This window comes from Cotesia glomerata, linkage group LG1 (genome assembly GCF_020080835.1).
Source record: "Cotesia glomerata isolate CgM1 linkage group LG1, MPM_Cglom_v2.3, whole genome shotgun sequence".
In the NCBI taxonomy this organism is placed as follows: domain Eukaryota; kingdom Metazoa; phylum Arthropoda; class Insecta; order Hymenoptera; family Braconidae; genus Cotesia; species Cotesia glomerata.
The window spans coordinates 22,907,246-22,935,178 of record NC_058158.1 but is presented as its reverse complement, the minus strand read 5'-3'; the positions used below and the strand labels follow the sequence as shown (position 1 = coordinate 22,935,178).

The window sequence follows — 27,933 nt, the reverse complement described above, 5'->3', positions numbered from 1 at the left end:
GCATAAATTTAAAATATATAATATTATGAACTTATAGAATCCAATAAATAATGGATAATAATAATTTTAGTTGAAAAAAAAATTTGAATTTATTGGCAAATCAAGGTACGATAGTATTAGAAATTTGACAGTTGAATATTTTAAAGTTGAATATCTTCGAAACGCATCGGTTTATCGAAAAATTATAAGAAAGCTTTTTTGTAGAACGTTCAATTCTCAACAAAAATATGTTCTGACTCAACTTGTCCGATGACTTGTTAAAGAGTTACAAGATTCCAAAGTAAGAAAAAAAAATTTTCCCACGTTAATCAAATGGGAAATTGAAATTTTCGACTCGGCACCTCTTAATATTGATATTTAGAACTTTTATTTTTACAGGATTTTTTTTTCGTCATTTCGAACAATATTTTCAATATTAATAAGAAAAAAAAAAATTGTCGATTTTTTTGAAACAGTCTAATAAATATATATATCAGGAAATGCCCAAACGCAGCCGCTGTTAAAAGCGGAACGAAAAATTCCAATTTTAAAAGGTTCTCCACGGGAGTTACATTTTGGCACACCCTAATATATATATATATATATATATATATATATATATATACACAGTAGAACCTCGATAAGTTAAAATTCAAGGGAAACGTAAAAAAATTTGAGTTATCGAGTTTTTTACTTATCGAGAGTTTAAGTTAGAGATGTTATTGAAGTAAAATTTTTAACTTAACGAGGTTTATTGATTGGAAACTTGAGTGTGAAATAGATACATATAATTCAATAGAAATGACATAGATTTTTATTTATATAAATATATATATTAGACTGATTCAAAAAAATCGACTATTTTTTTTTTCTTAAATATATCGAAAATATTGTTGGAAATGATGAAAAAAAAATCCTGTGAAAGTTACAGTCCTTAATATTAATATTAAGATGTCCCGCATGGTAAATTTCAATTTCTCGTATGATTAACATGGGAAAGCTTGTTTTTTTGAGTTTAGAATTTTATAACTCTTTAATCGTTTATCAAAAAAGCCAGACTAAATCATTTTCTTGTGTAAAATTGAACGCTCTACAAAAAAGCTATCTTAGAATTTTTCGATAAACCGACGCGTTTTGAAGTTATTCAACTTTAAAATATAATTTATAATTGAGGATGGTTTTACTTGTATCACTGTAGAGTGTTTTACAAGGGAGGGTGGGGAATTATTGTCTCTCCACTTTTTTCTCCGCAATATAATCTCTCAACCCCGTCATTATAACTCTCAACCACTTTTTCGTCCCCACCCCCCTGCATGTCGGGATTTTTTCTTTCATGCCCGACACACATGTGCTGCGACTGTGGCCGACTTACGCGTTATAATCAGTACCTGCATTTGCATTACGGTCTTAAATAGTATGGAGGTACTTCTATAATGACATTTTACCTCCATAACTATATGGGAAAACCACAGAAAACCCGACCGGTACAGAGGCTGGCAATGAAACGCACATATTCTTAGTTTATAATCATTGAAAAATATTGGTGCGCGCCGGAATCGAACCCTGGTCCCACTCTTTCGAAATGCAGGTACCGAGCCGATTAGGCTATTGCCAACCTAATATAATTTATAATATTTTTTAATTTTTTGACGAAACTATCAAGTTTATCAAAAAATTTTGTCAAATTTTACAAATTTTTTGTATTCTATATTTTTTTTGGTTTAACAGATCCTTTTATTTAACTGTCAAATTTCTAATACTATCGTATCTTAATTTTTCAATAAATTCAAATTATTTTTATTTTCAATTAAAAATTATTTTTATTTTTTTTTCCCTAACCTTGTGACATTAGAGTAGTTTTATTACAATTCGGAAATTTTTTCCTATATTCACTGATAACAAGTAATAAGTATTGCAATTGTTCTTCATTTTTTGTAAAACACTTATTGTAATGTTCGATCAACCCTACCCCACGTTCCGCTACATCGTTAACCACAGTCACTTTATCAAAAAACTTCACACATTCATTATAACTTTCATCAAGAGGCCAAAAATTCACATCTCTTTCCATAAAATCATACGGTAAATCAAACGCTGTAAAAATGAACATAGAATCTTTTGATACAAAATCACTCATATCTTTCTGCAAAAATCCTTCAATGTCTTCTTGTTTTATCTCCAATTTTTTGGCGTTCGTATTAAAACCATCTCGATTCTTCAAATTAACAATAATTTGTTCTTTCACTTCATTTTTTACACATCCATCAAATAAACATATTACGGCTAATTTTTCAGATAAATACCATAGGTGATTCTTCATTTTTTCAGTAGTTGCAGTTGATATTGCCAAATTTACACTGCTTTGTATCGAATTAATTTCTGCATGAAAATTAAATCATGTTGTGCAGCCAAAGTCGCTGAAGTCGAAGTAAACCACGCTGTTATATAATTTTTGATGATAAACTTGCATATTTCTCGGAGGCTATTTATCTCATAAGTTGTGAGTTTGAATTCTTCCCGAAAAATGAATATTTTTAAACAATATATTGCTTTGGACATCCAACGAGCATGACTCATAGCTCCTGGACTTTTGAACGAAAAATTTTCTTTTGGAACAACTCCTAAGAAAACTGATGACAGCTCCAAAAATTCTCTGTAGTCACTCCTTGGATGATATTTCTGCAAAGAAGTTAAAATTCAAAATATTGATTCATAAACTATTATTTTCCATTCGTCGAAAAGAAAAGAAATAATGAATGAATTTGAACCAAAATACGAATAATTTTTGAACCGATAAAGTTGATAAGCTTTATTTCTTCTCAACGATTTTTTAAGATATGCAACAAAACTTAATCACTTAACACAGATCTTACCTGCAAATATTCTCCAATGAATCCTGAAATTTCATCAGTGATGTCTGACAAAGCTTGATCAACAGCGGTATCTTCTATACCCGCTTTGAATTTTGATTTATCAATTTTGTTCCAAAAACCTTTGAATCGATTGAATATTGGCACGTTCGGGCCTGTTTGTTTAGGCCAATATACTTCAAAAACGCTTTTTAAAATAATTTCAAACATGTGATGACGACATGGTAACCAAATAAGTTCTCGACCTAAAGCTTTCTCTAATTCAACACCTGCGCCGTGATAAATACCTAAAAAATAAAATTCAAGTGAGATATTGGAATAATGCAAATTGTATTTTAAACTTGTTGTTGCTCACAAAAACTGGAGAAACAAAAAAAATTTTCAGTTTTATGTTAATGATCTTAAAGTATTTTAAGCGAAATTGTGTAAATCTTACAAATGTATTTCAACGTCATGAGAAAAATTTTGTAATGTTACCTGTTAGTAACTGCAGTATCAAAGCACACTGCTTTAACATATCAATTGTTCCTTTAGTTCTCTAGCTATACCTTCTCTTAGAGATATACGTGCCCGTCGAATAGTACTGTAGCTTAAATTAACATCATTAAGATCATATCCAACAATCTTTAAAGTTGCAGCTATGATATAAGTAGCATTTCTACTGCTTACATTTCCGCGATCTAATGCAGCAACAAGTTCAGGTGTCATTATAGACATTTTTGAAGTCACTTTTGGCAGAGATAATTCATCTTCGAAATTTGAAACATGACTTATCGTTGATTGTGATGTTGTTAGTGTACCTTGGCTTGAAGTAGTGTTACTATCTTGGCTTGGAGTAATGGTACTATTGTCAACCAGTTCATCCGAATCTGTAAATTATTAAAACATCGTACTTTTAAAAATGTTCATAGCTCGATATATTCTTGAAAGCTCATGAAGTAAAAAAACATAAAAATCGCAAAGCTTTTTTCCCGTGATTTTTTTTATACTGCTTTTTGATCGCAGCATCCAAAAACTTTTAACTAAACTTTACTGAAAATCACACTTTTTGCAAAAATTAATGAAGTAATAATAATATAAAGATTTTGTGTGCTTGCTTGTCTACTTAATGCGAAAAGTAAAAAATCTCCATATTTTACAATTCTTTTTCTATCATTTTAAAGTCATTAAATTAATCAATCAGCAACTAACATGAAATACTTGTGAAAAACTTGAATTAATACATACTTTCTTCATCTACCTCCATCAGTTCTTCATATGTTAGAGGTTTTTATGGAAAATTATCAATAAATCCACGTCGACCTGATGATCTCTGGGCTAGCAAAAATTCATTTCCCTCTTTACTTAAGATTTTAGCTGCTTTCGTGTGAGCAATATCAAATAACTCCTTCAACTTATTCTTAAAAACAGTTTCATTTTTGATTTGCGTGAATGATTGTCTCCGTTTATAACTACGCTGCAAACTTTGCCACTTTTTGAACATTCTCAATAACTTATTGATGGCATTTAAAGTCTCACAAGTAGGAATTTGAGCCTTTTTCCATTGTTCTTGAACCTCGGTCACAGTAAATAAAGCACTTTGTTTAACACCACACTTTTGTACTTTATGATTATAGAAAAATAAAGCTAAAACGTCCTTAAAAGTTGGAAGTTTACGTCCAACAATACCAGTTATTGGAAAATCAATTGAATAAATTTCTTTATCCATTTTTTATAATCGATTTTGTCCATTTAAAAAAGGACTCAGTTACGAAATAATTCAAAGAAGAATAAATATCGTTCATCAAATAATTGGACAAATAACCCATAAAAAAAGAATTCTAGGATATGAATTAATTAATTGCAAAAAAATGAATTTAAAATACAAGCCAAAAATATTCACGAAAAACAATGATAAACTATAGCAACAATCAAAGTCCGAATTTGGAGGTTAGAACACCGCGTCACTCACAGTTATCAATTGAACAATGGGTTATTATTACCCAAATCAAAAAAGTTCGGTTAAAGCGTCGAGTCGCGGAATAATGAGCGTTGTAGTGCGAGGTGGTCAGATACTAAGGGAGGGGGCGTCCTTAAAGCTTTTTTGATGGTATGAATAGTAGTGTGGTTAATTAAGAACAAATAGTACAACCGATGTCTTCTCTGTTTCGCGCTTCGATGATTTTAACTGTGAAACTAGCTTCGATAAATAAAAAAATTAAATCAAACATTTTTATTATAGTAATAAAATTAATTGCATGAATTTGAAATATATAATATTATGAACTTATATAATCAATTAAATAATAGATGAAAATAATTTTTAATTGAAAATAAAATTAATTTCAATTTATTGAAAAATTAAGATACGACAGTATTAGAAATTTGAAAGTTAAATAAAAGGATCTGTTAAACCAAAAAAAATATAGAATACAAAAAATTTGTAAAATTTGACAAAATTTTTTGATAAACTTGATAGTTTCGTCAAAAAATTAAAAATATTATAAATTATATTTTAAAGTTGAATAACTTCAAAACGCGTCGGTTTATCGAAAAATTCTAAGATAGCTTTTTTGCAGAGCGTTCAATTTTACACAAGAAAATGATTTAGTCTGGCTTTTTTGATAAACGATTAAAGAGTTATAAAATTCTAAACTAAAAAAAAACAAGCTTTCCCATGTTAATCATACGGGAAATTGAAATTTACCATGCGGGACATCTTAATATTAATATTAAGGGCTGTAACTTTCACAGAATTTTTTTTTCATCATTTCCAACAATATTTTCAATATATTTAAGAAAAAAAAAAATAGTCGATTTTTTTGAATCAGTCTAATATATCTATATATTTATATTTCTTGTATACATATATATATATATATATATATATATATATATATATATATATATATATATATATATATATATATATATATATATATATATATATAATAGAGTGTTTCAAAAAAACAAACTATTTTTTTTTTTTCGAAGAACTTTGAAAATTCTTCAGAGTATCCCTAATCGAAGACATTGTGAAAATCTCAGCCCTTAATATTAATGTATAGAGGTGGCTGTAATTAATTTTTTATTTCCATTTAAATAACATAGAAAAAAATTAGAAAAACGGTTGACCCTGAAGGCCATCCCTGCAACTTCCCGCTAATTCCATACCTAGGCGCTTAAAATTGCACTTATGACGTTTTTGAGCTCTTCGAGCTCAAAAATACAATTTATGTGTTATTTTGAGCTCTATAAAAAATTTAGAACAAAAAAATTGATCTAATGAAAAATTTCGGAGTTATTACAAAAAAACACTTTTTTCGATTTTTTCGACAACGATATCTCACGAACGCATCAACCGATTCTGACGCTCTATGTGGCGATCGATGCGGGTATTCAAAGTTAAGAGCTGATTAGTTTTGAAGTTGATCAGTTGAGCCAATTCGAACATATTTAAAAAAAATGAAAAAAAAAAATGTCGCGGTGATTTTAAAAAAACACTTGTTTTCAAATCTTTTATTGACGATATCTTTTGAACTAATTAACCGATTTCTACGTTTTTGACGGCAATCGACGCGGTTTTTCAAGCTCTATAAATTATGCTATGTCATCAAAAGTGATCCGAGAAGAAATGACGAAGTTATGTGAAAAAACACTTTTTCGGTTTTTCGGTTTTCTTTCGTTCACGCTATCTCTCGAACGAATCAACCGATTTTGATCGGGTTGACGCCGATCGGGGTGGTTTTTCAAGCTTAGGGACGGATTAGTTTTGGAAGTTGATCGATAGAGCGGTTTAAAAGATATTCCAAAAACTACTTTCAAAAATGATTTTTCTTATTTTTTTAAGATTTTTCAAGATTTCTTAAAATCTATCGGTCCGAATCGGTTCAAATTCTCAGGAAATCTAAGTTCAGCGTAGCCCTTTCGAATGGCACCAACCGCGATGAAATCGGTTCAACCGTTCAAAAGTTATAAGCGAGTCACATAGTCACACACACACACACACACACACACACACACACACACACACACACACACACACATACATACATACAGACATAGTGACAACATCGCGGGGGTAGTCAGGGAAGCTTCCTGTGACCTTCAAACGTCGAGATCTGATGAAAACTCGATTTTTGCCAAACGGGGTAAAAACAATAACTTCCCGATTTTTGAAAATCTGAGATTTTTAGCGGGAAGTTAAAAATTTTTTTTTACTTTTGAATTTTGCTAGTCAACAACGAAGCATTTTATAGCTATGATCGATACATATTCTTGTAGGAAATTTAACGATCTACAAAAATTGTTTGAATGAATATATGCGTACGGAGAACCATTTCGGAGTTATCAGGCCTTAAACATCGAACTGTTTAAAAAAATAATAATATTTATTTATAAATACGAAAAATCGACTTAAATCACTTAAATAAACAATATTATATATCAAAAAATTATAATGATAAATTTCTAAGAGGTTTTTGATGAAAAGTTTTTATTAATTATTGATTACTGACTAATTTCACTGAACAGCGCTAAAAAAATACAGATGTATTACGAATTTATGGTCAACATACCTTCAATAGTACAATTTACATAAAGTTTTTTTTAAAACAGCTCGGAAAGTCTTCTCTATGTTTTTTTACCGTTTGTAGCAAACCTCAAAATTGTTCTTCACTGTTAGTTAAATGCTGATTATATTTAGTAATTAATGCGACATTCCTCTCAGCAACGACATTCACTACTTTTAATGTACTAAAAAATTGAATATTTTCTTGAAAGCTTCTGTGACTAGCCCATGAAGTGATGTCGACATCAAGAAACTCAGTAGACAATCCAAATCGTTCAAATAATACCAATGATCTTTTAGAAACGAAATGACTTAGATCTTTTATTAATAACGTATTCAACTTATTCTTATTGATTATGAAGCGCTTTTTATTTAATATACTACTATCTCGGGACTTTATAGCAGTTACCATTCTAATTTTTATTTCCGGTGAAACTCTCGAATCAAATAAAGCCAAAGCTGCTAATTCTTCAGAAAGGTACCACAGATGATTAGCCATTTTCTCAGATGTCTTTTTTGAAATAGCTGAATTAATTTTTTTGTCAAGAAGCAAATTTTTTATCAGCATTAAATCATTACTTGGCGCTGTTATCGCCGACGTTGCTGAAAACCACGCTTTTATGTGAAATTTTATCACAAAAATACAAATTTGACGGACTCCTACAATTTCGGTCTTTGTTAGCTTTAACTGATTTCTAAACATGAATATTTTTAAATTATAAATCGCTTTTGCCATCCACCTTGCATGATGAACAGCTCCAGGATATTTAAAAACTACTCCGTCAGATGGCACAGCTCCCAAAAATCAGAGCTAAGTCCAGAAGCTCCTTATAATCTCCTCTTGGTTGCGAAATCTACAACAACAATAATAATGATTATTTATATTATGACACATACGAAACGCAATTGAAGATAATTAAGAACCATAATCAACATTACTTGTAAGTAATTAGCAATAAGTATTAGGATTTCATCTTTTATATCTGCAAGGGCTTCTTGAACTTCTCTGTCTGAAATCCCAGTAGTATATTTTTGTTGATCAATATCACTCCATTTGTTTTTTGAACCGAGTAAAATCGAAACATTTGGACCTGAAGATGTAGGCCAATAAGTTTCAAATGCGGATCTTAAAACTAGCTCAATAATGTGATGATGGCATGGTAAATAAGTCAACTCTCTTCTTAGTGCTTGTTCAACGAGAACACATGCACCACTGTGAATTCCTTAAAAAAACCATGAATTACAAATTTAAATGTAAGTACTGATAAATAACAAAATAAATAACCAATACATTAGCTGAAACAATGAAAACCAAAAAAAATTATTATTTGAGTTAAGGGGTATTCTGGTTTGACTTCCGATTTTTGTGCACTTTTTGGGATTTTTGTAAAGACCAATGAGGAGATAGAACTTTGAACCTTTAAACATTTATTTATAGATATTTCAAGCGTATACAGTTAAAATTTGAACTAAAAACATTCACTAGAATTAAAGTTATAGTGGTCTGAAGACACCCGCCACGACAAAAATTGACGCTCACTTCCTCCATGATATCAGCTGATTGGCTTATCTGAAACAAAAAAACCCGCCGGGGTTTTAATCTGTATACTTAAATACATCGATTGGACTACGATCGAAAAAAAATTTTTTTGATTTCTATTTTTTTTGTATCAAAAAGTTGACAAAAAAATGAAATTCGAATTTTTTTGTTCCGAAGTCTGTCAAAAATCCAATTTTTAAAAATTTTTTTCGATCGTAGTCCACCCGGTGTATTTGAGTATACAAATTAAAACCCCGCCGGGTTTTTTTATTTCAGATATGCTAATGAGCGGATATCATGGAAGAAGTAAGCATCAATTTTTTCGAAGCGGGTATCTTCAAGCCACTTAACTTTAGTTCTACTAAATGTTTTTAGCTAAATATTTAACTGTAAACTGTATACTCTTGAAATATATATAAATAAATAGTAAAAGTTCAAAGTTCTATCTCTTCATTGGTCTTTACAAAAAAATCCCAAAAAAATGCACAAAAATCAGGACGTCAAACCAGAAGACCCGCTTAAGCAAATAAAGTAGAGGAAAAAAAGCTTCAGATATATCTAGATTTATAGCATAGAATTTGTTCGACTTCGATTTTTCGTCAATAGAGATATATTATAATTTGATAAAAACCTGCATTTACAGCCGCAGTATCAAAACATAATGCTGTAATACTGTCAGCGATAGACCATTCACTCAGGACAGAAATAATTGCTGAGGCTTGATTTTCCCCAGTTCCAGAGTCAATTTTGAGAGCACCAAGTAGTATTTCTTGTCCCGAAGCTGATAATACGATTGGTAATCTGTCCACGTCTTGGCGCGTTTCAATGTCAGGCATTATCTTCTCATCCCAGTGTAAAACGCATTTATCAACTTTTAAATTTTGTTGTAAATTTGCCATTGTACTTTTTCTCGCTAATTCACGCTGACGATGGATGGTTGAGTAACTCAAATTATATTGACTTATATCTAGTCCCGCGCTGATTAAAGTAGCAGCTACAATGTAAGTAGCATTTCTGCTACTTACATTTGCACGATCCAATGCACTGACAAGCTTAGGCGTGATTATTTCAAGTTTTTTTCGTTGCCGTGAAACCTCTATATCATCTTCGAAATCAGATGCTGCATTTGAAGTTCGACTTAAACTTGAATCTGTTTTTTGACTTAATAATAATCCAGTATTATTCTCATCACTTTGAATTTCGTCTGCAAAATATAAAAAGTTTAACTTTTGAATCCTCAGAGATTGAAAGAAAACCAAAAATTTTAAAACATATCAGATACAGTATAAGTTACGCACAGAAAATAAGTGTGAGACATTCAAGTTAGTCAGGATTTGTAATTAATTTTATAAAAATAAAAAAGAAAAATGTTAAATATTTAACTTGTATTCAAGAATAACTAAAAATATTCAAAATAATTACTGACCAATTTAAGAAAAGGTAATACTGAAAAAAAAAACGTTTAAAAACATAATTTTATTCAATTGTTAGAATTAAATAAATACTTCGTGCATAAAAAATCAGTAAGAAGATACGTAATTTTTTTGCTGATAATAAAATTATCTTTAAAAAATTTTGTGGAAATGAAATAATGCTAGGTTTATAAATGACTATTTTTTGAGGATTTTTGTGCTATTTACCCTAGGTGACAATTAAAAATAAAAACCACTCACCAATTCTATTTTCATCAATATTATTAGCTACCGTTTTTACTGGAGGATTAATATGGAGAAAACCTCGTCGATTTGACTGTCTTTGGCCTTGCAAAAATAACTTTTGACTTTCATTAATGAGTTTCATTACTTTGTGATGTGCTATGTCGAATAATTTCTCAATATCGGCACAAAAAATAGAAACTTTTTTTTTTTGAGTAGATGACAGCTTTTGATTTTTATTTTTTAGCAAATTTTTCCAAACAGTGTGATGGCGAATGAGTTTTCTTACTGCAGAATTTTTCGCACAAGTCGGAATTCCAGCTTTAGACCATAAATCGAATACATTCTCAACCGTAATTAATGCACTTTTCTTAATAGTCAAGCTTTGAGAACAATGATAATGAAAGAAAAGAGACATAACCTCTTTTAAGCTCGGCAGTTTGCTTCCTACAAATTTTGTGATTTGATAACCAATTAAATAAATTTGCTTCTCCATCTTAAGCTTAACAATGAGATTTTATAAACACAATTACAAATAATTATAAATAAATTAAATATAATATTAAACTTATTTTAGTTTAAAACATTAACAATTACATCAAAAAAGCTCTGAGAGAGACAGGTTTGTGACGGCAGAAAGCGGAAATAATTAATGTATTATCATTTCTATAAAAATCATACTAACAATTCAATAAAAATTGATTGTTCAATTGAAGTACTATGTAACTATATAGCACTGAGTTAAATTACATAACCTAGAATTTTTAAAACTATTTCGTTAATAACAGTACATGACAATTTAAAAAATATGATAATTCATAAATTTTATCAATTAATAAATAATTTTCTTTTTCATGTTTATAATTTATTTTTAAAAAAGCAAAAAATTTTTTAAAAATAGTGAAAAATTATAACTTCGTAATTCATGAAATTTTATCATAAATTTATCATTTTAATTTTTTGATATATAATATTGTTTATTTAAGTGATTTAAGTCGATTTTTCGTATTTATAAATAAATATTATTATTTTTTTAAACAGTTCGATGGTTAAGGCCTGATAACTCCGAAATGGTTCTCCGTACGCATATATTCATTCAGACAATTTTTGTAGATCGTTAAATTTCCTACAAGAATATGTATCGATCATAGCTATAAAATGCTTCGTTGTTGACTAGCAAAATTCAAAAGTAAAAAAAAATTTTTTTCTATGTTATTTAAATGGAAATAAAAAATTAATTACAGCCACCTCTATACATTAATATTAAGGGCTGAGATTTTCACAATGTCTTCGATTAGGGATACTCTGAAGAATTTTCAAAGTTCTTCGAAAAAAAAAAAATAGTTTGTTTTTTTGAAACACTCTAATATATATATGGGCCATTCGATGTCAAATCGACCAATAGTTGGAATCGACCCCTTTCGATTTGGATGAATTTTGGTCAGAAGTTTTCTTTTATCATAAAACGAAGTTCTGCCAAAGGAAAAAAAATAAAAAAATTTTTTTCAAAAGATATGCAAATTCAAAATTTCGCGATTTTTCCAGTTTTTCAATTTTGTTTTTGCAATATCTCGAATGCTATTACAGATACAGGAATTGTCTTTCGTTTGTTTAAAAGGGGACACTTGTGACTATTGAAAAAAAAATATTTTGGAAAAAAATTTTGAAAAATGCCAAATTTTGAATGTTTGAAAATCGTCAAAAATGAAGACCACCATTAAAATTTTGGCTCAATTTTTTTTGTATGATACCTTGTTATGATCTTAAAAGATCCTGAAATTTTTGGATAGGGGTTTTTTTTTTTCAAAAATATGAATTTTTTAATTTCAAAAAAAATTTTTGAATTTCAAAAAAAATTTTTTTTTTGTTTTTTGCAACTTCTATATAAGTTAAAGTTATGCAGATACATAATATTGTAATTTTGAGTATTTAGAAATCAAATGCACGTCGTGAAAGTATTAAATAATAAATTAATTTCAACTTTTTTTTATTTTTGGACATAATCTTGCATCAACAAAATAAGAAGTCATCCTTAACGCATGATAGAATTCGTTAATTGTCCTTTATTTACTTCATTTAAAGTTGTTGATGCCACTTGTCGTCTTATTAACATGGGAATAATTTGTAATTTGAGATTGAGAACTATGATTGTGCAGAAATTCGTAAGTAAATAAGTATTCGAAAGAACGAAAAAAATTGATATTCTCATGAAATCATTTCTAATTTTTATAGAAAATTAATATCTGTTTGAGTTATTTGAGGTTAAAAACTGTAATTGAAGTGAAGAAACGGACAAAATATATCATGCGTTAAGAAAATAAAAAATTATATCATGCGTTGAGCCTGACTTAGATTATGTCTAAAAAATAAATAAAAGTTGAAATTAATTTATTATTTAATATTTTCACGTCGTGCATTTGATTTCTTAATACTCAAAATTACAATATTATGTATCTGCATAACTTTAACTTGTATAGAAGTTGCAAAAAACAAAAAAAATTTTTTTTTGAAATCAAAAAATTCATATTTTTGAAAAAAAAAAAACCCCTATCCAAAAATTTCAGGATCTTTTAAGATCATAACAAGGTATCATACAAAAAAAATTGAGCCAAAATTTTAATGGTGGTCTTCATTTTTGACGATTTTCAAACATTCAAAATTTGGCATTTTTCAAAATTTTTTTCCAAAATATTTTTTTTTCAATAGTCACAAGTGTCCCCTTTTAAACAAACGAAAGACAATTCCTGTATCTGTAATAGCATTCGAGATATTGCAAAAACAAAATTGAAAAACTGGAAAAATCGCGAAATTTTGAATTTGCATATCTTTTGAAAAAAATTTTTTTATTTTTTTTCTTTTGGCAGAACTTCGTTTTATGATAAAAGAAAACTTCTGACCAAAATTCATCCAAATCGAAAAGGGTCGATTCCAACTATTGGTCGATTTGACATGGAATGACCCATATATATATATATATAAATATTCACGTAACAGGATATTGGTAGGAAAGGAATGTGGAGAGGATCATCTTAATGTGAGTTTATAGAATATGCGAGAAAAAATTATTAGATAGCTCGGACTGGGATTCGAACCCAGAACCTTCCGAAGACATGTGGGCTACTCTACCATTTGAGCTATCCGGTCTATACTAAAGTTCCTTTCGCTTATTCTATATATAAATATTTCTTTGAGTAAATTTAATTCTTCAGAAAAAGTCAGTAATTTTCTTTTGTTTCATACATTTTCGATTTTCTACATCAATTATTCTTTCAATGTTATGTAAAGAAAAGAAAATTTCGTCGTTAATGTCTCCACAACCCTCAATGAATGCTCGTAAATCATTGACAGCTTTCCTGGCGCTACCGATTGAGATTGGTGGATCTGGTGTTACATTATTCAGAAAATTTCCATTTTCTTCATCCTCAACTTCGTCAGTGTTCATAACTGCGTCAATTATTTCTTGCTCCGTCAATGTTCCTGTGGTAGCAACTTCATCATCACATGTAATGTAATCGTCGAAACTTATTTGAGATTCCACAGGCTGGAACTCACTCGTGTATTTATTCCAAACGATATGATCATCTTCATCATCTTCAACGGTTTCCTCCAATGATGGAGGAACCACTTTTCACAGCTTCAATCGCTCTCAACTTATCAGCGTATGTTAAAGTATTCAATTTCCGTTTCATTTTATATTTTTTGAACTCGTTTATTAATATTTTTTTCGTTCAACTTATGTCAAACGATTTAGTGAAAGACTAAAGTGAAAATCAATTAAGCTTCTGGCAAAACCTTTTGTTTGCATACATACTTAATACGATGACTCAATGATATTACTTTAAGTTATGGAGGTCACCAAAATATTATTTTAAGTTATCAAGGGCAATGCTCAAAATAATTGTTTGAGTTATCGAGGTTTTGTACTTTAAGTAATGGAGGTTTCAAGCTGAGCTGTGAAGGGAAGGGAATCGAGGTTTGAGTTATCGAGGTTCTACTGTATATACGATATAATCGGCATTGTCTCTTCTCTAACTTCCGTAATTCTATACGGATCTCAATAAAACGTAACATACTTATTCTTAGGACGATTTCCGAGGTTAAGTTCTAAGATGAGCCAAATCTGTCGATTAGTTTAGAAATGAGAGCAATTCAAAAATTTTCAAAAATCGCAAAAATTTTTCACTTTTACCTTATTTTCGTGCAATAACAATGGAACGCGACATCCTATCGGATTTCTGTAGATTTCATTTGAAAGCTTATTTAATAAGCTTCAATTTGTGTACTTATTTCTCCAAATTAAATAGTTTAGGAATAATAGCAATTCAAAAATTTTCAAAAATCGCAAAAATTTTCATTTTTACCGTATTTTCGTGCAATTACAATTGAAGGCATCAGAAAGCTTATTAAATAAGCTTTAATTAGTGTACCTCACTATCAGTCTAGGCCAAAAATCACCTGCTTTATCAGACAGATTTAATGAAATTTTACTTTTGCATTCGTTTTGATGTCATTGCTGTTTAATCAAACAGAAATTCATTTTTTTTTTTTTTTCGTATGCAACCCTAGTAGTATTTTCATTATTCATCATGAAATCTACTTCCATTTCGGCTGCCGAATGGCCTTTTTTATTACTTAAAGTGATCATATACCGTTTTTTTTTACTGATTGAAAGTTTAGTATCATTTTCATGGTAAAAGTAGCATCTATCGGCTATTCTTAAAATACCAACTTATAAATAAACCAAAATATAAATTATATCGATTTAAGATTTTAAAAACTTTTAAAAATTAATTACTAAATCAACAAATAATGTTAAAATACGGATATCACTTATGATAAGTATTCCGATTTTGTATGAATATTAATTTTAAAAATCTGTTTAAGTACTAAATATTTTACTTTAATTTACATTCCAAAATATTCATGAAAAATTATATTGGTATTTATAATAACTTAAATGCACCAAAAAGAAAAAAAAAACTTTTATCCTATATTTTCGGTAAATAATTGGAATAAATATTCATATTCAGAGTTTCATCACAAATAGGTCATTAAAAAAGAACATATCATCGATAGGTGAAAGTCAACAAGTTACACTTAAACAGGCTTTACGCGCCTGAATAAAAATTTTTTACATCTACGTATATCTAACTTGCCGTTTTCTCGGTATAAATAGATACACGTAAATATATAAAGATCCAAATTGTAAAGTACGTAAATCTACTATGAACGTTGGTCCACGTATTTTGTTCTTTTTTTTTTCTTACTAAAAAAATAAATAAATTTTCAAAATTCGACAACTTAGTTTCAGTCCGATTTGGAGATATCAAGTGTTCATTAGATTAGACAAATTGAATCCAATCTGTGGAATCGATTTTTAGAACATTCAAAAATTATAGTTCAACAGATATCGGTAAAAAGATTTCAAAAAAAAAGTTTTTCATAATACCAAGATTAGAATCGGTTAATTAATTCGAAACATTGATGTCGAATAGTTTTTAAGAAGTTATTTTTTTTTTTTTGTAAATTTCCAAAATTTTTTGCAACGTACATCAAAGTCTTTGGAGCTTTGAATGAACAAACCATAAACTTGAGAACTATTTTTTGTTTTTTCCTTATGATTTTTCGAAAACTGAAATTGAAAAAACTATTAACTAAAATTTATAAAACTACAAAGTTAAAATTTCAATTCCTTCTCTCTGTTCTCCCTACGACTGTTTTCATTCAAGTACAACCCTTCGGAAATCACATAACACTTGAGAGTTTTTTCTAAATTTAATTTCTGCTACTAGTGAACATTAATATTTTAATTGAATAATAGTAAATTAATTTTATTTATAATCTTAAATTATTTTATTTTAACTTATTTCTCCAAATACGTAAATTTCCAAAGATAACTTAAAATTCATATAAATATCCTTGTTCTAAAATGTCGTATCCCACATTTAGGAAATTTTTCAGCAGATGATAAAAGCAATTCAATATTGAATGAAATATGAAATTCTGAACACATGTTACTTAACCTTTCGTTACTCTCGCTACTAAGAAAATCTCCGCATGTTGACTTTTATTTGAAATATTACAAAAATGATCAAAATAATTGATGCTACTTATTTTAGAATTTATTATTAATCTAAAAATATTCTCAGGCCTGAATTTTCAATTTATTCTGCGCGTGTATTCTTATTATGTAAATTTCACTTGCAAAGTTATAAGATTTTTTGGAAACATTTGAGTATTTTTATTATTTATTAATAAAAGTTTGATGAAACTCAAAAATTCTTCAAGTATTAAATAAAATTAGAGCAATTAATATGTTTTTATAATTAATTTGAGTTTTTTAAAAGTCAGATTTTGTACGCTTAAAATAAATTCGGCAACACTTGCAAGCTAGAAAACATTGCGGTGATTTCTTGCGACTCGTGTTATGACGTCAGGATTTTTAGCGCATGTGACGAAAGGTTACACATAGTTTTTTTCAATTACAGGAGCAATGATAAAAGAAAAGAAAAATCACGAGATGCAGCAAGATGTCGAAGAAGTCGTGAGACAGATATTTTTTTAAATATGGCAGCAGCATTACCTATTTCTCCTGATGAAGTAATACATTTAGACAAAGCAAGCGTGATGAGACTAGCAATAGCCTACTTAAAAATTCGTAGTGTTGCCAATGCTTTAAAGAAACCATTTACAAAAATTGAATCAACAATCGAAGCAGATGAATTTTTTCCTCAGGCTTTGGATGGATTCATGTTAGTAATTGCCAGTAATGGAGATATGGTTTATCTTTCTGAAAATGTTAGTGATTATTTAGGGATTTCTCAGCTGGATATGATTGGTCAAAGTGTTTACGATTATAGTCATCCTTGTGACCATGAAGAAATTAAAGAATATTTATTAATGGAATCTAACAGCGTTAACGAAATGTGTTCTTGTAATTTCTTTATTCGGTTCAAATGCACATTAACTAACAAAGGAAAAAAAGTTAATCTCAAGAGTGCTTCATACAAAGTAAGTATATAAATAATGTATATTAACTAAGTAAATATAAGATATAACAACTTCTGGTTATTTTTTTTTATCTGATTTTGATTACGCTAAGTGCGGTTTTTAACATTTAAGAAATATTAATACAACGATTTGTAAAGCATAAAAACACATCACAATTGTTCCTTTTCGCTCTTAACGATACTTCGATGACACATCAACAATCTTCATATTTCTTATACTTTCTGTACAAAATAAAAAATGACATCCTGGCAAACCTAAATTATCAGAATCTATGGTAACTAAACCACCCTGGTTAAAAATACTGATTTAAAAGAATTGACAAGTGGTCACTCCATGCAAACTGTATATTTATATATACAAACAAAAGAATTGGAACTACTGAAAAGAATTCGAATTTCATCATTTTTAATTCTTTTCAATCAATATTTTTAAACAGGGCAGGATTTTACCGTGTGAATTTAACATGATTTACAAAAACATTACGGAATTTTATTGTGATTCACGATAAATTCATCGAGATTTCCGATGGCTTTACCGTCTTTGACCCTACAGGTCCAAAAAATTTTTAACTTTAAAGTGGATCGGACATTATGGCAATGTAAAACACATTTATTTGACATAATCTCACTGAATCTATTCAAGTTAAGAGAACAAAAAATTTTCATCATTGATATAAATCACTTCTTCGAAATTATTTTAAGACAAAAAAAAATATTCTGACAAAGGTTTCATTAATATCGTAATGAAAACAATTTGTATTCACAAATAACTACACGGAAAAAACAATAACCAACTGCACATACTCGTATAGTATACTCCGTGATATCTATAGTGAAAAAAAATTTCAGACTATAGTCAATATCCTTCAAAGTATACTAAATTATTTTTGGACTGTACTCAGTGAAGTCTTCGATTTAATCGATTAATTTTTCTGGTTATATCGTGTAAAATTTCACGGGATATAATCTGAAAAATTATTTCGTGTAAATTAAATTATACTCGGTTGAAATTTGGATTATGCCCACGGTGACTCCGCCAATTTTTTTTTTAGCGCCTGCGCGCAAAGTGCTGTTTATAATTTGTGAGTTATAGTCAATCAGCATATTGGACATTAATTAAAATATAATCAGTGAATTATATGAGTGTGTGACTATTTATATATTTTGATATGTAAAAATATTTTTTTCTTAGCCTAACATTTTTAAGTACGAAGAGTCTAAAAAAAGAAAAAAAAATTTTTTAACCCCAAATTATCGGAAAAATTGTGCTTTAATGCTCCTTAAATGTTTTTAATGTATGTAATAATTATTTAAAACAATATTTGACTAACCTAATATTTAAAATACATAATAGATATGATAATGCTAAGTGCGCAGGCGCTAAAAAAAAAAATTGGCGGAGTCACCGTGGGCATAATCCAAATTTCAACCGAGTATAATTTAATTTACACGAAATAATTTTTCAGATTATATACCGTGAAATTTTACGCGATATAACCAGAAAAATTAATCGATTAAATCGAAGACTTCACTGAGTACAGTCCAAAAATAATTTAGTAAACTTCGAAGGATATTGACTATAGTCTGAAATTTTTTTTCACTATAGATATCACGGAGTATACTATACGAGTATGTACAGTTGATTATTGTTCTTTCCGTGTATGAGTCAAAGTTAGCTAGTGATAGTCCGTAAGAGAGGCAGCATCGGCGAGTAAAAATATTAGCAACACAATTTATAGGTCGTGTCCGAATCACTTCAAATAAAAAAAATATTTTGCATTCCTTAAACGCGAAGCGCGTAGATATATTCTAAAATCGCTTAGAATTGAAAACTCATTGATTTCAACACTCAATTCCTTTTCAATTGAATTATGTCCGGTTAAAAAATGAGAAAATGTATACCGAGAATGCAGAATTGATACAGCATTTTTTTGAAAATTTATAATTACAATGTCTGTTGGAGAAATCAACCAATTATAATGCAGTTTGCACCATAGACTTCGATTTTTTAAGCATAAAAAAATAATATGTCACGATATCTCTTAAACTAATCAACTGATTTTAATTCCTTTTGCAGCAACCGAAGTTTTTCTTTGAGGTTAAGAGCTGATTAGATACTGAAGTCGACCGATGCACTGTTAAAAATTTTTATTAAATTACAGATATTTTACAAAACAAAATTTTAGTAAAATTATAAATCAATGCGTTGTAAATACAATATACACTTCTCACAAAAATTAAGGGAGCACGAAAAAAATCCAAATTTTTGGAGGTTTTTAAACAGGCTGTAGCTTGAAGAAAAATGGTCGTACCGCAAATGAAAAAAAACAAATTGTAGTTCCAAGTGTCTAATTTTTAGATCTGAGTTTCAAATTTTTTTTTCGAGTAATTTCAAAAAAACTGCCGAGAAAGAAATTTTTGAAATTTTTTCGGTTTTTCTTTTTAGTCTATGAACTTGGAAAAAATTTTTAACTTCCCGCTAAGAAAATTGAAAATTTTAAAAAATCGGGAAGTTATTGGTTTTATCCCGTTTTGCGAAAATCGAGTTTTCATCAGATCTCGATGTTTTAAGGTCACAGGAAGCTTCCCTGACTATTCCCGCGATGGTGTCTGTATGTATGTATGTATATGTCTGTACACTGTTAAAAAAAAATCTGGAAAACGGTTGACCCTAAAAGACATCCCTGCAACTTCCCGCTAATTCCATAAATGAGCTCTTAAAATTGCACTTATGACGTTTTCGAGCTCAAAAATATAATTTATATGTTATTTCGAGCTTTCTGAGCTCATAGAGTAAGCTGTTCTAAGCTTTTGAGCTCGAAGAGAAGAGAAGTCGTCTGATAGAAGTTTAATAAAACAGTATTTTTTGAATTTTGAAACTGCAATATTTTCTGAATGAATGAATCGATTTTCACGCGGTTGGCAGTAATCCACACAGATTTTTAGAATCTATGATATAGTTTTGAACACAAACTGATCGAACCAAAAATCTTAGAGAAATTTGAAAAATTAACTTTTTCCGAATTTTTTCGACAACGATAACTCACGAACCAATCAACCGATTTTCACGTTCTTGGTGGCGATCGACGTGATTTTTTGGACTCTAATATTTATTTTATTTCGTCAAAAACGATCCAAAAAGAAATGTCGAAGTTATGTGAAAAAAAAAATTTTTTTTCGAAATTTTTCGTTTTCGATAACTCGGCCGAATCAACCGATTTTGACGGGACTGGTGGCAATCGACGTGGTTTTTTAAACTTGAGAGCTGATTGGTTTTTGGAATTGATCGGTGAAGCCGTTTAGAAGTTAATCCAAAAAAACGATTTTTTGAAAATTTTATTTGTGAGATTTCTCAAAATCTAGCAAACTGAATCGATTCAAATTTTCACGAAATTTAATGGCAATGATACTCTTTGAATCGCCACCTATTTCGATCCGATCGGCCGAGCCGTTCAGAAGTTATAAGAGGTTTACATACATACACATACACACACACACACACATACACACACACACACACACACACACACACACACACACACACACACACACACATACATACATACATACAGCCGCACGGACACCATCGCGGGGATAGTCAGGGAAGCTTCCTGTGACCTTAAAACGTTAAGATCTGATAAAAACTCAATTTTCGCAATACGTGGTAAAACCAATAACTTCCCGATTTTTGAAAATTTTCAATTTTCTTGGCGGGAAGTTAAAAATTTAAAAAACGATTGACCCTCAAAACCATCCCTGTAACTTCTCGCTAATTCTGCATCTAAGCGTCTAAATTGCACCTATGAAGTTTTTGAGCTTTTCAAGCTCAAAAATACAATTTAAGTGTTATTTTGAGCTTTCCGAGCTCAAAAGTCTGCAGAATGTAATGAAACACTATTCTTTAAATTTTCAAACTGCAATTTCTTCTGAATGAATCAACCGATTTTCACGCGGTTGGTAGTCGACGCAGTTTTTCGAATCTTATAATGTACTTTTACACACAAATTGATCAGGCCGAAAATTTTGGAGAAATTTGAAAAATTTACTTTTTTCGAATTTTTTCGGCAACAATGACTCACAAGCCAATTAACCGATTTTGACCGGCCTGGCGGGAATCGACATAGTTTTTTAATGTAAAGAGCTGATTAGTTTTAAGAATCGATCGGTAAAGCCATTTTAAATTTATTCCGAAAAAAACGACATTTGAAAAAAATTTTTGAAGTGAAGCGTAACAATTAAATTAATTGGCAAATGGTCGCCTGTTATTTGTTATTTATATACCTTGGGCGAGCCACGCGCTAATACGGTCGAGGTAATAAACATTTTCAGCAGAGATAGTATAAGGCTAAGGCCCGAGGCTTTATATCCCTGCTGCAAATAATTATCATCTCGACCGTATTTGCGCGTGGCTTGCCCATGGTGCTTAAAAAATTTTTCGTCCCATGGTGGACGTATGTAGGTTTTTACGTGCAGGGGATACTCAATTTTTAAATAAATAGCGTACGACGCCATAACCTTCCAATCATATAAATAAAAAAAATGCCATTCGGCCTCACCCGAAATGGAAGGTAGATTTCATTTGATATAAAATACTCTTTATTTTCACTATTATAATTTGTTGAAAACCGAATTTTTAAATAAATTACAATAAAAAAGTTCCGCAAAAGTTTTCTTGGCGTATTGACTATTTGGATAATTATCTTGGACTAGTTTAAAGATGAGCAGATTCTGTAAATGATTTTTTAATAATAAATGATCAATCGTTATGTCTACTAGATTCACGGTGATATGAATATTTCGATCATTGACTAGTAATAAAAATTGAGTTAATGAAAAATATTTAACTTTAGTTATTATATCGAAGGTAAAAAAGAAAAAAAAGTCCATGTTATGTGCATTAAATCAAAAGCAATTTCATGAGCTTTCACATGGATTTTTCGAAAATCTTTTTCAATCGAAAGTTATTCATCGATGAAGCCACAAAAAACGTGATTTTCACTATCTTAATAATTTTGAAAAGCTACTACTTCGAAACTAATTTACTGATTTCGTCTGTCCTAGGACTCATGCGAGCTAATTATCCAAGAAATCTTTGTACCAAATTTCATCAGTATTTGTTGAGAATTCTTGATTGAATAACATTCATAAGTCAGTTGCACTACACATTGCCTGAAAATGGTTGAATAGACCTCTTAACTTTCCTATAATAACTACAAATTGACAAAAATTCAATGTTTGTATGCCAAATTAAAGGAAATTTCATGAGCTATAACATGAATTTTTCAAAAGTTAGCTATCTCTTTTTAATCAAAAGTTATACATCAATAAAGTGACCGAAAACGTGATTTTCACTATTTTGAAAATTTTTAATGGCCGCTATTTCGAAACTAATTGACCGATTTTGCTCATCTGCGAACTCGTTCAAGGCAATTACCCAAAGAATATGTGTACCAAGTTTCATAAAGATCGGTTGAAAACTTTTGCAGCTATCCTATTGACAAGGTCGATTATATATATATATATATATCTATCTATATATATATAGGAGACTTTCTATAGATATAGATAGTCACTCATCACGATATCTCTGGAACTATAAGACCTAGAGACTTGAAATTTGGCAGGAATATTCCTTTTGCCAAGTAGAGGTCAGCTAAGAACGGATTTCACGAAATTCCACCCACAAGGGGGGTTGCGGGGGTGTTCACGAAAAAAAATTCATATTTTTCAATTATGGCTTTTAATAGTTCAAAACTTGGTCAGAATGTTTCAAATTACATTTAGAAATTTTTTAAAAACGAATTCTGTGACATTCCACCCCCCTGGCGTGCCCGTGCGTGGGCGTCAAATTAAGAAAAAATTCGTAAATTTCAATCAATAGCTATTAATACTTTGAAACATGGCCAGATTGATTTTTTTGGAGTTTTTGAGCTGTAAAGAATGAATTTTATGAAATGCCACCCTCACAAATCCTTGCGTGGGCGTTAATTAAAAAATTATAAAATTCAATTCCTAAAGGATAATAAGAAGGCATTAAATATAAAAAAAATTAAAAATTTTTATATAAGGTAAAAGCCCTAATAGATGATCATGTACCATCATATGATCACTCCGTGTATTTGTATACGTAGTTAGATAACAAAATTAATATTTTTCGCGCCTGGCATATATTGTACGCCACGCGAAGCGGGCGGGTAACGGCTAGTATATATATATATATTGAAACACTAAATTTTTGCTTAATTTAAAAATTTAATTATTTAAGCCATTAGACCTCGCGGATAAGGAAATGATCGCCTAAACATCTAAAAAGTGTGATTCGCTGCTCTCGGATATTCCGCTCCCGTGAACCAATGAATGTCTTTGTCTTTGAATGATCTCCACAGATTCGGTAGAATCTGGCGCCAAGTTCCGTTCAAAAATCCCGTTGTAAACGGAGCGCCAGACTACCGACTGTGTTTACTGTAAGCAGAACGGTTTTTTGGAGTCGCGAAATTTTATTTAATTCTGCGGTACTTTTTTGACCTAATTTGTTAATTATAAGAGTAATTAATAATTTAATTTACCGTATTAATTAATTATATTCACTTATAACAATTTATTCACTTAAAATTATTAAATTTTATTAGCACATACTATAGCTCGCTCACAAATTCAGATTCTGACTTTTTTTCGATGGGGAATATCAGCGCCACAGACTAAATAAAATAAAAATGTGTAGTAATCCTTCCTATAGACACGCAACTACAGTAAAAAAAAGTGATTCATAGCTTGCATCTATGGCCGCCAGGGTGCACTGGAATTACATCTACATAAACTGTAGCTTCAAGGGGATAGTTTGCAGTAAAAAATGCAGTCAACACGAGATTTAAGTTGTTATCAATTGTAAATTTTCATTATAATTACAAAAAATACTAAAATCCGAACAAAAACAGTTTCACTGTAAAAAAGTCGCGCCAAGTCCACGTTCATAAGACTATTAGGAAAAAAATTTTTTTTCTTTACAAAAGATACAAAATAAAAAATTAAAAATCAAGTAACCGATATGATTGTTTATGATTTTCGGAAATTAAAAAATTTTATTGTAAATTTAAAAATTAAAAAATTTTAGAACGTACTTGGTGTGCGTCATTGTGTATTTCAATTTTTTTAAAGTCCTAGTAAATAGATTTTACGAATTTCATTAAAAGTAAAATATTTTGCAACCACGCACACTAAATACGTTCTAAAATTTTTTTTTTAATTTTTAAATTTACAATAAAATTTTTTTTAATTTCCGAAAATAATAAACAATCATATCGGTTACTTGGATTTTTTAATTTTTTTATTTTGTATCTTTGTAAAGAAAAAAAAAAATTTTTTTTGTATCTGATGAAAACTCGATTTTTGCAAAACGGGGTGAAAACAATAACTCCCCGATTTTTGAAAATCTTCGATTTTCTTAGCGGGAAGTTAAAAATCCTTGTTTCCAAATATTTTGTCGAGGATATCTTTTGAACCAATCAACCGATTTCGACGTTCTTGGCGGCGATCGACGCGGTTTTTTAAGCTCTAAAAATTATTCTATTTCCTCAAAAACGATCCGAGAAGAAATGTCGGTTATGTCAAAAAAACATTTTTTTTTTGGTTTTTTTTCGTTCACGATATCTCTCGAACGAATCAACCAATTTTGACCGGATTAATGGCGATCGACGTGGTTTTTCAAGCTTAAGAGCTGATTAGTTTTTGAACTTGATCGATAGAGCCTTTTAAAAGTTATTCCAAAAAAACCACTTGAAAAAAAATTTTTTTTCCTAGTTTTTTTTGAGATTTTTCAAAATTTCTCAAAATCTATCGATCCGAATCGGTTCAAATTCACAGGAAATCTAAGTTTAAAGGAACTCTTTAGAACGCCGTTTGGTAGGTTCCGATCGGTTTAGCCGTTCAAAAGTTATAAGCGATTCACAAATTACACACACACACATACATACATACATACATACATACATACATACATACATACGGACGTAGTGACAACCTCTCGGGAGTGTCAAAGAAGCTTCCTATGACCTTCAAACGTCGAGATCTGATGAAAACTCGATTTTTGCAAAACGGGGTGAAAACAATAACTCCCCGATTTTTGAAAATCTTCGATTTTCTTAGCGGGAAGTTAATAATCCCGAAATTTTACAATACATGTATCAAAAGTTTTTTTATCATACTAGTTTTGTTTTTTAATACACATGTTTTAGATGAATAATTGGTTTAAAAAATTGTAAATTTATAAGATGGAATGTAAATTTTATGATTCAATATTATATAAAATTTATCACGTTATTTTGGTAAATGAACTATTTACAATTTGTAAAAAAATTATTGAAACGAATATCATAACTGAAAGTCAAGTGTATTCCAAAATTACTGGTTGCATTTTGTACATTTCTATTGCTTAATCTTAAATAAATAGTATTACTGTATAGTTAATTTAGTATTCTAGTTTTGTAAAAATATTAAACATGAAAGTAAAACCGATCATTTTTTTGAAAATCAACGAATATTTTAGCGAAAAAATAAGAATAATGGTGGATTAGTTATGTGATACGGATCACAAACAATAATTCTATAAAGAATTATTGTACGACGTCATAACATTACAAATTATTCTGTAATATCAAAATGCTGCGTTGCGATAAGTATTATTATATCCAGTTGTAAGTAATTCAAACTAGACCTCGTAATTTTACCTTAGTTTTCTTCTTTAAAAATAAAAAAAAAATCAGAATTATACTGTACGTTATACGAAATAGAATACAATAAATAATTCTGGTAGAATTATCATGCGACGTAAAAATTTCATAAACAAATTTGTAAGTTCGAAATGCTGTATTGCGATAGTTATTACAATTCTTAATTGTAAAAAATTAAAATTTGACTATGTAATTTTACGATACTTGTATTCCTTAAAAATAAAGAATAATAGTATACTGCACAACTAGGGAAGTAAAGTAAGAAATTTCTCAGATCACATATCATTGTCAACAAACATGTGATCTGAGGCTTTCTTATTTACTTCCCGAGGAGTGTATACTATTTTTTTGTCCGACGAAGGCGGAAAGCGGCAACTTAGTTTAGCGCAGCGGGACGAAAGTTGCCACTTTCCGCCCGGAGGGCAAAATAGTATATTACACACCTAGGGAAGTAAAGTAAGAAATGTCTCAGATCACATGTAATTGTTGGCCGAGGCGAAGCCGAGGTCAACAAACATGTGATCTGAGGCTTTCTTATTTACTTCCCGAGGAGTGTATACTATTTTTTTGTCCGACGAAGGCGGAAAGCGGCAACTTAGTTTAGCGCAGCGGGACGAAAGTTGCCACTTTCCGCCCGGAGGGCAAAAAATTATAATTTTAGTATACGTTACATTGAAGAATAAACAATACACCGGCATTCGACATTTACAATACCACGTACTAATTTTGCAATTTTTCTTGGATCTTTAATAATTTATTCAATGATATTATTATGATACTAGAATGATAATTTTTTTAACCCAAGTTTTGAATTGTAGCCTACTTTTATCTTGTAATATCAAATAGGAAGATTTGTAGCTTTTACGTACGTTGGTTTATAAAGTCATTAAAATTTGTTGTCTTTAAAATTACTATACGATGTATTTAATTTTCTAAATATTTTATAAATTTAAAATTTTATACCACGATATTTTTAACTTCCCGCTAAGAAAATTGAAAATTTTCAAAAATCGGGAAGTTATTGCTTTTACCCCGTTTTGCAAAAATTGAGTTTTCATCAAATCTCGACGTTTTAAGTTCACTAGAAACTTCCCTGACTATTTCCGCGATGGTTTCCGTGCAGCTGTATGTGTGTGTGTGTGTGTGTGTGTGTGTGTGTGTGTGTGTGTGTGTGTGTGTGTGTGTGTGTGTGTATGTATGTAAACCTCTTATAACTTTTGAACGGCTTGGCCGATCGGATCGAAATAGGTGGCGATCCAAAGAGTATCATTGCCATTAAATTTTGTGAAAATTTGAATCGATTCGGTTCGCTAGATTTTGAGTCATCTCAAAAACAAAATTTTCAAAAAATCGTTTTTTTAGAATAACTTCAAAACAGCTCCACCGATCACTTCCAAAAACTAATCCGTTCTTAAGTTTAGAAAACCACGTCGATTTCCACCAGTCCCGTCAAAATCGGTAGATTCGTTCGAGAGTTATCGAAAACGAAAAATTTAGAAAAAAGTGTTTTTTTCACATAACTTCGACATTTCTTCTTGGATCGTTTTTTATGAAATGGAATAATTATAAGAGTCTACAAAACCACGTCGATTGCCACCAAGAAC

General features: G+C 29.9%; 1 protein-coding gene across 3 annotated transcripts in view; it reads left to right on the top strand.

The window, feature by feature from the left end:
* The window catches only part of LOC123275179 (hypoxia-inducible factor 1-alpha-like), a 128,921-nt gene that overhangs the window by 11,466 nt on the left and 89,522 nt on the right, over positions 1-27,933 (top strand). For all 3 annotated transcript variants that reach the window (XM_044743125.1, XM_044743124.1, XR_006511646.1), the window contains exon 2: positions 17,082-17,604. In XM_044743125.1, coding sequence (XP_044599060.1) covers positions 17,082-17,604 — 523 coding nt within the window. The remainder of the gene's footprint in view (positions 1-17,081; positions 17,605-27,933) is intronic.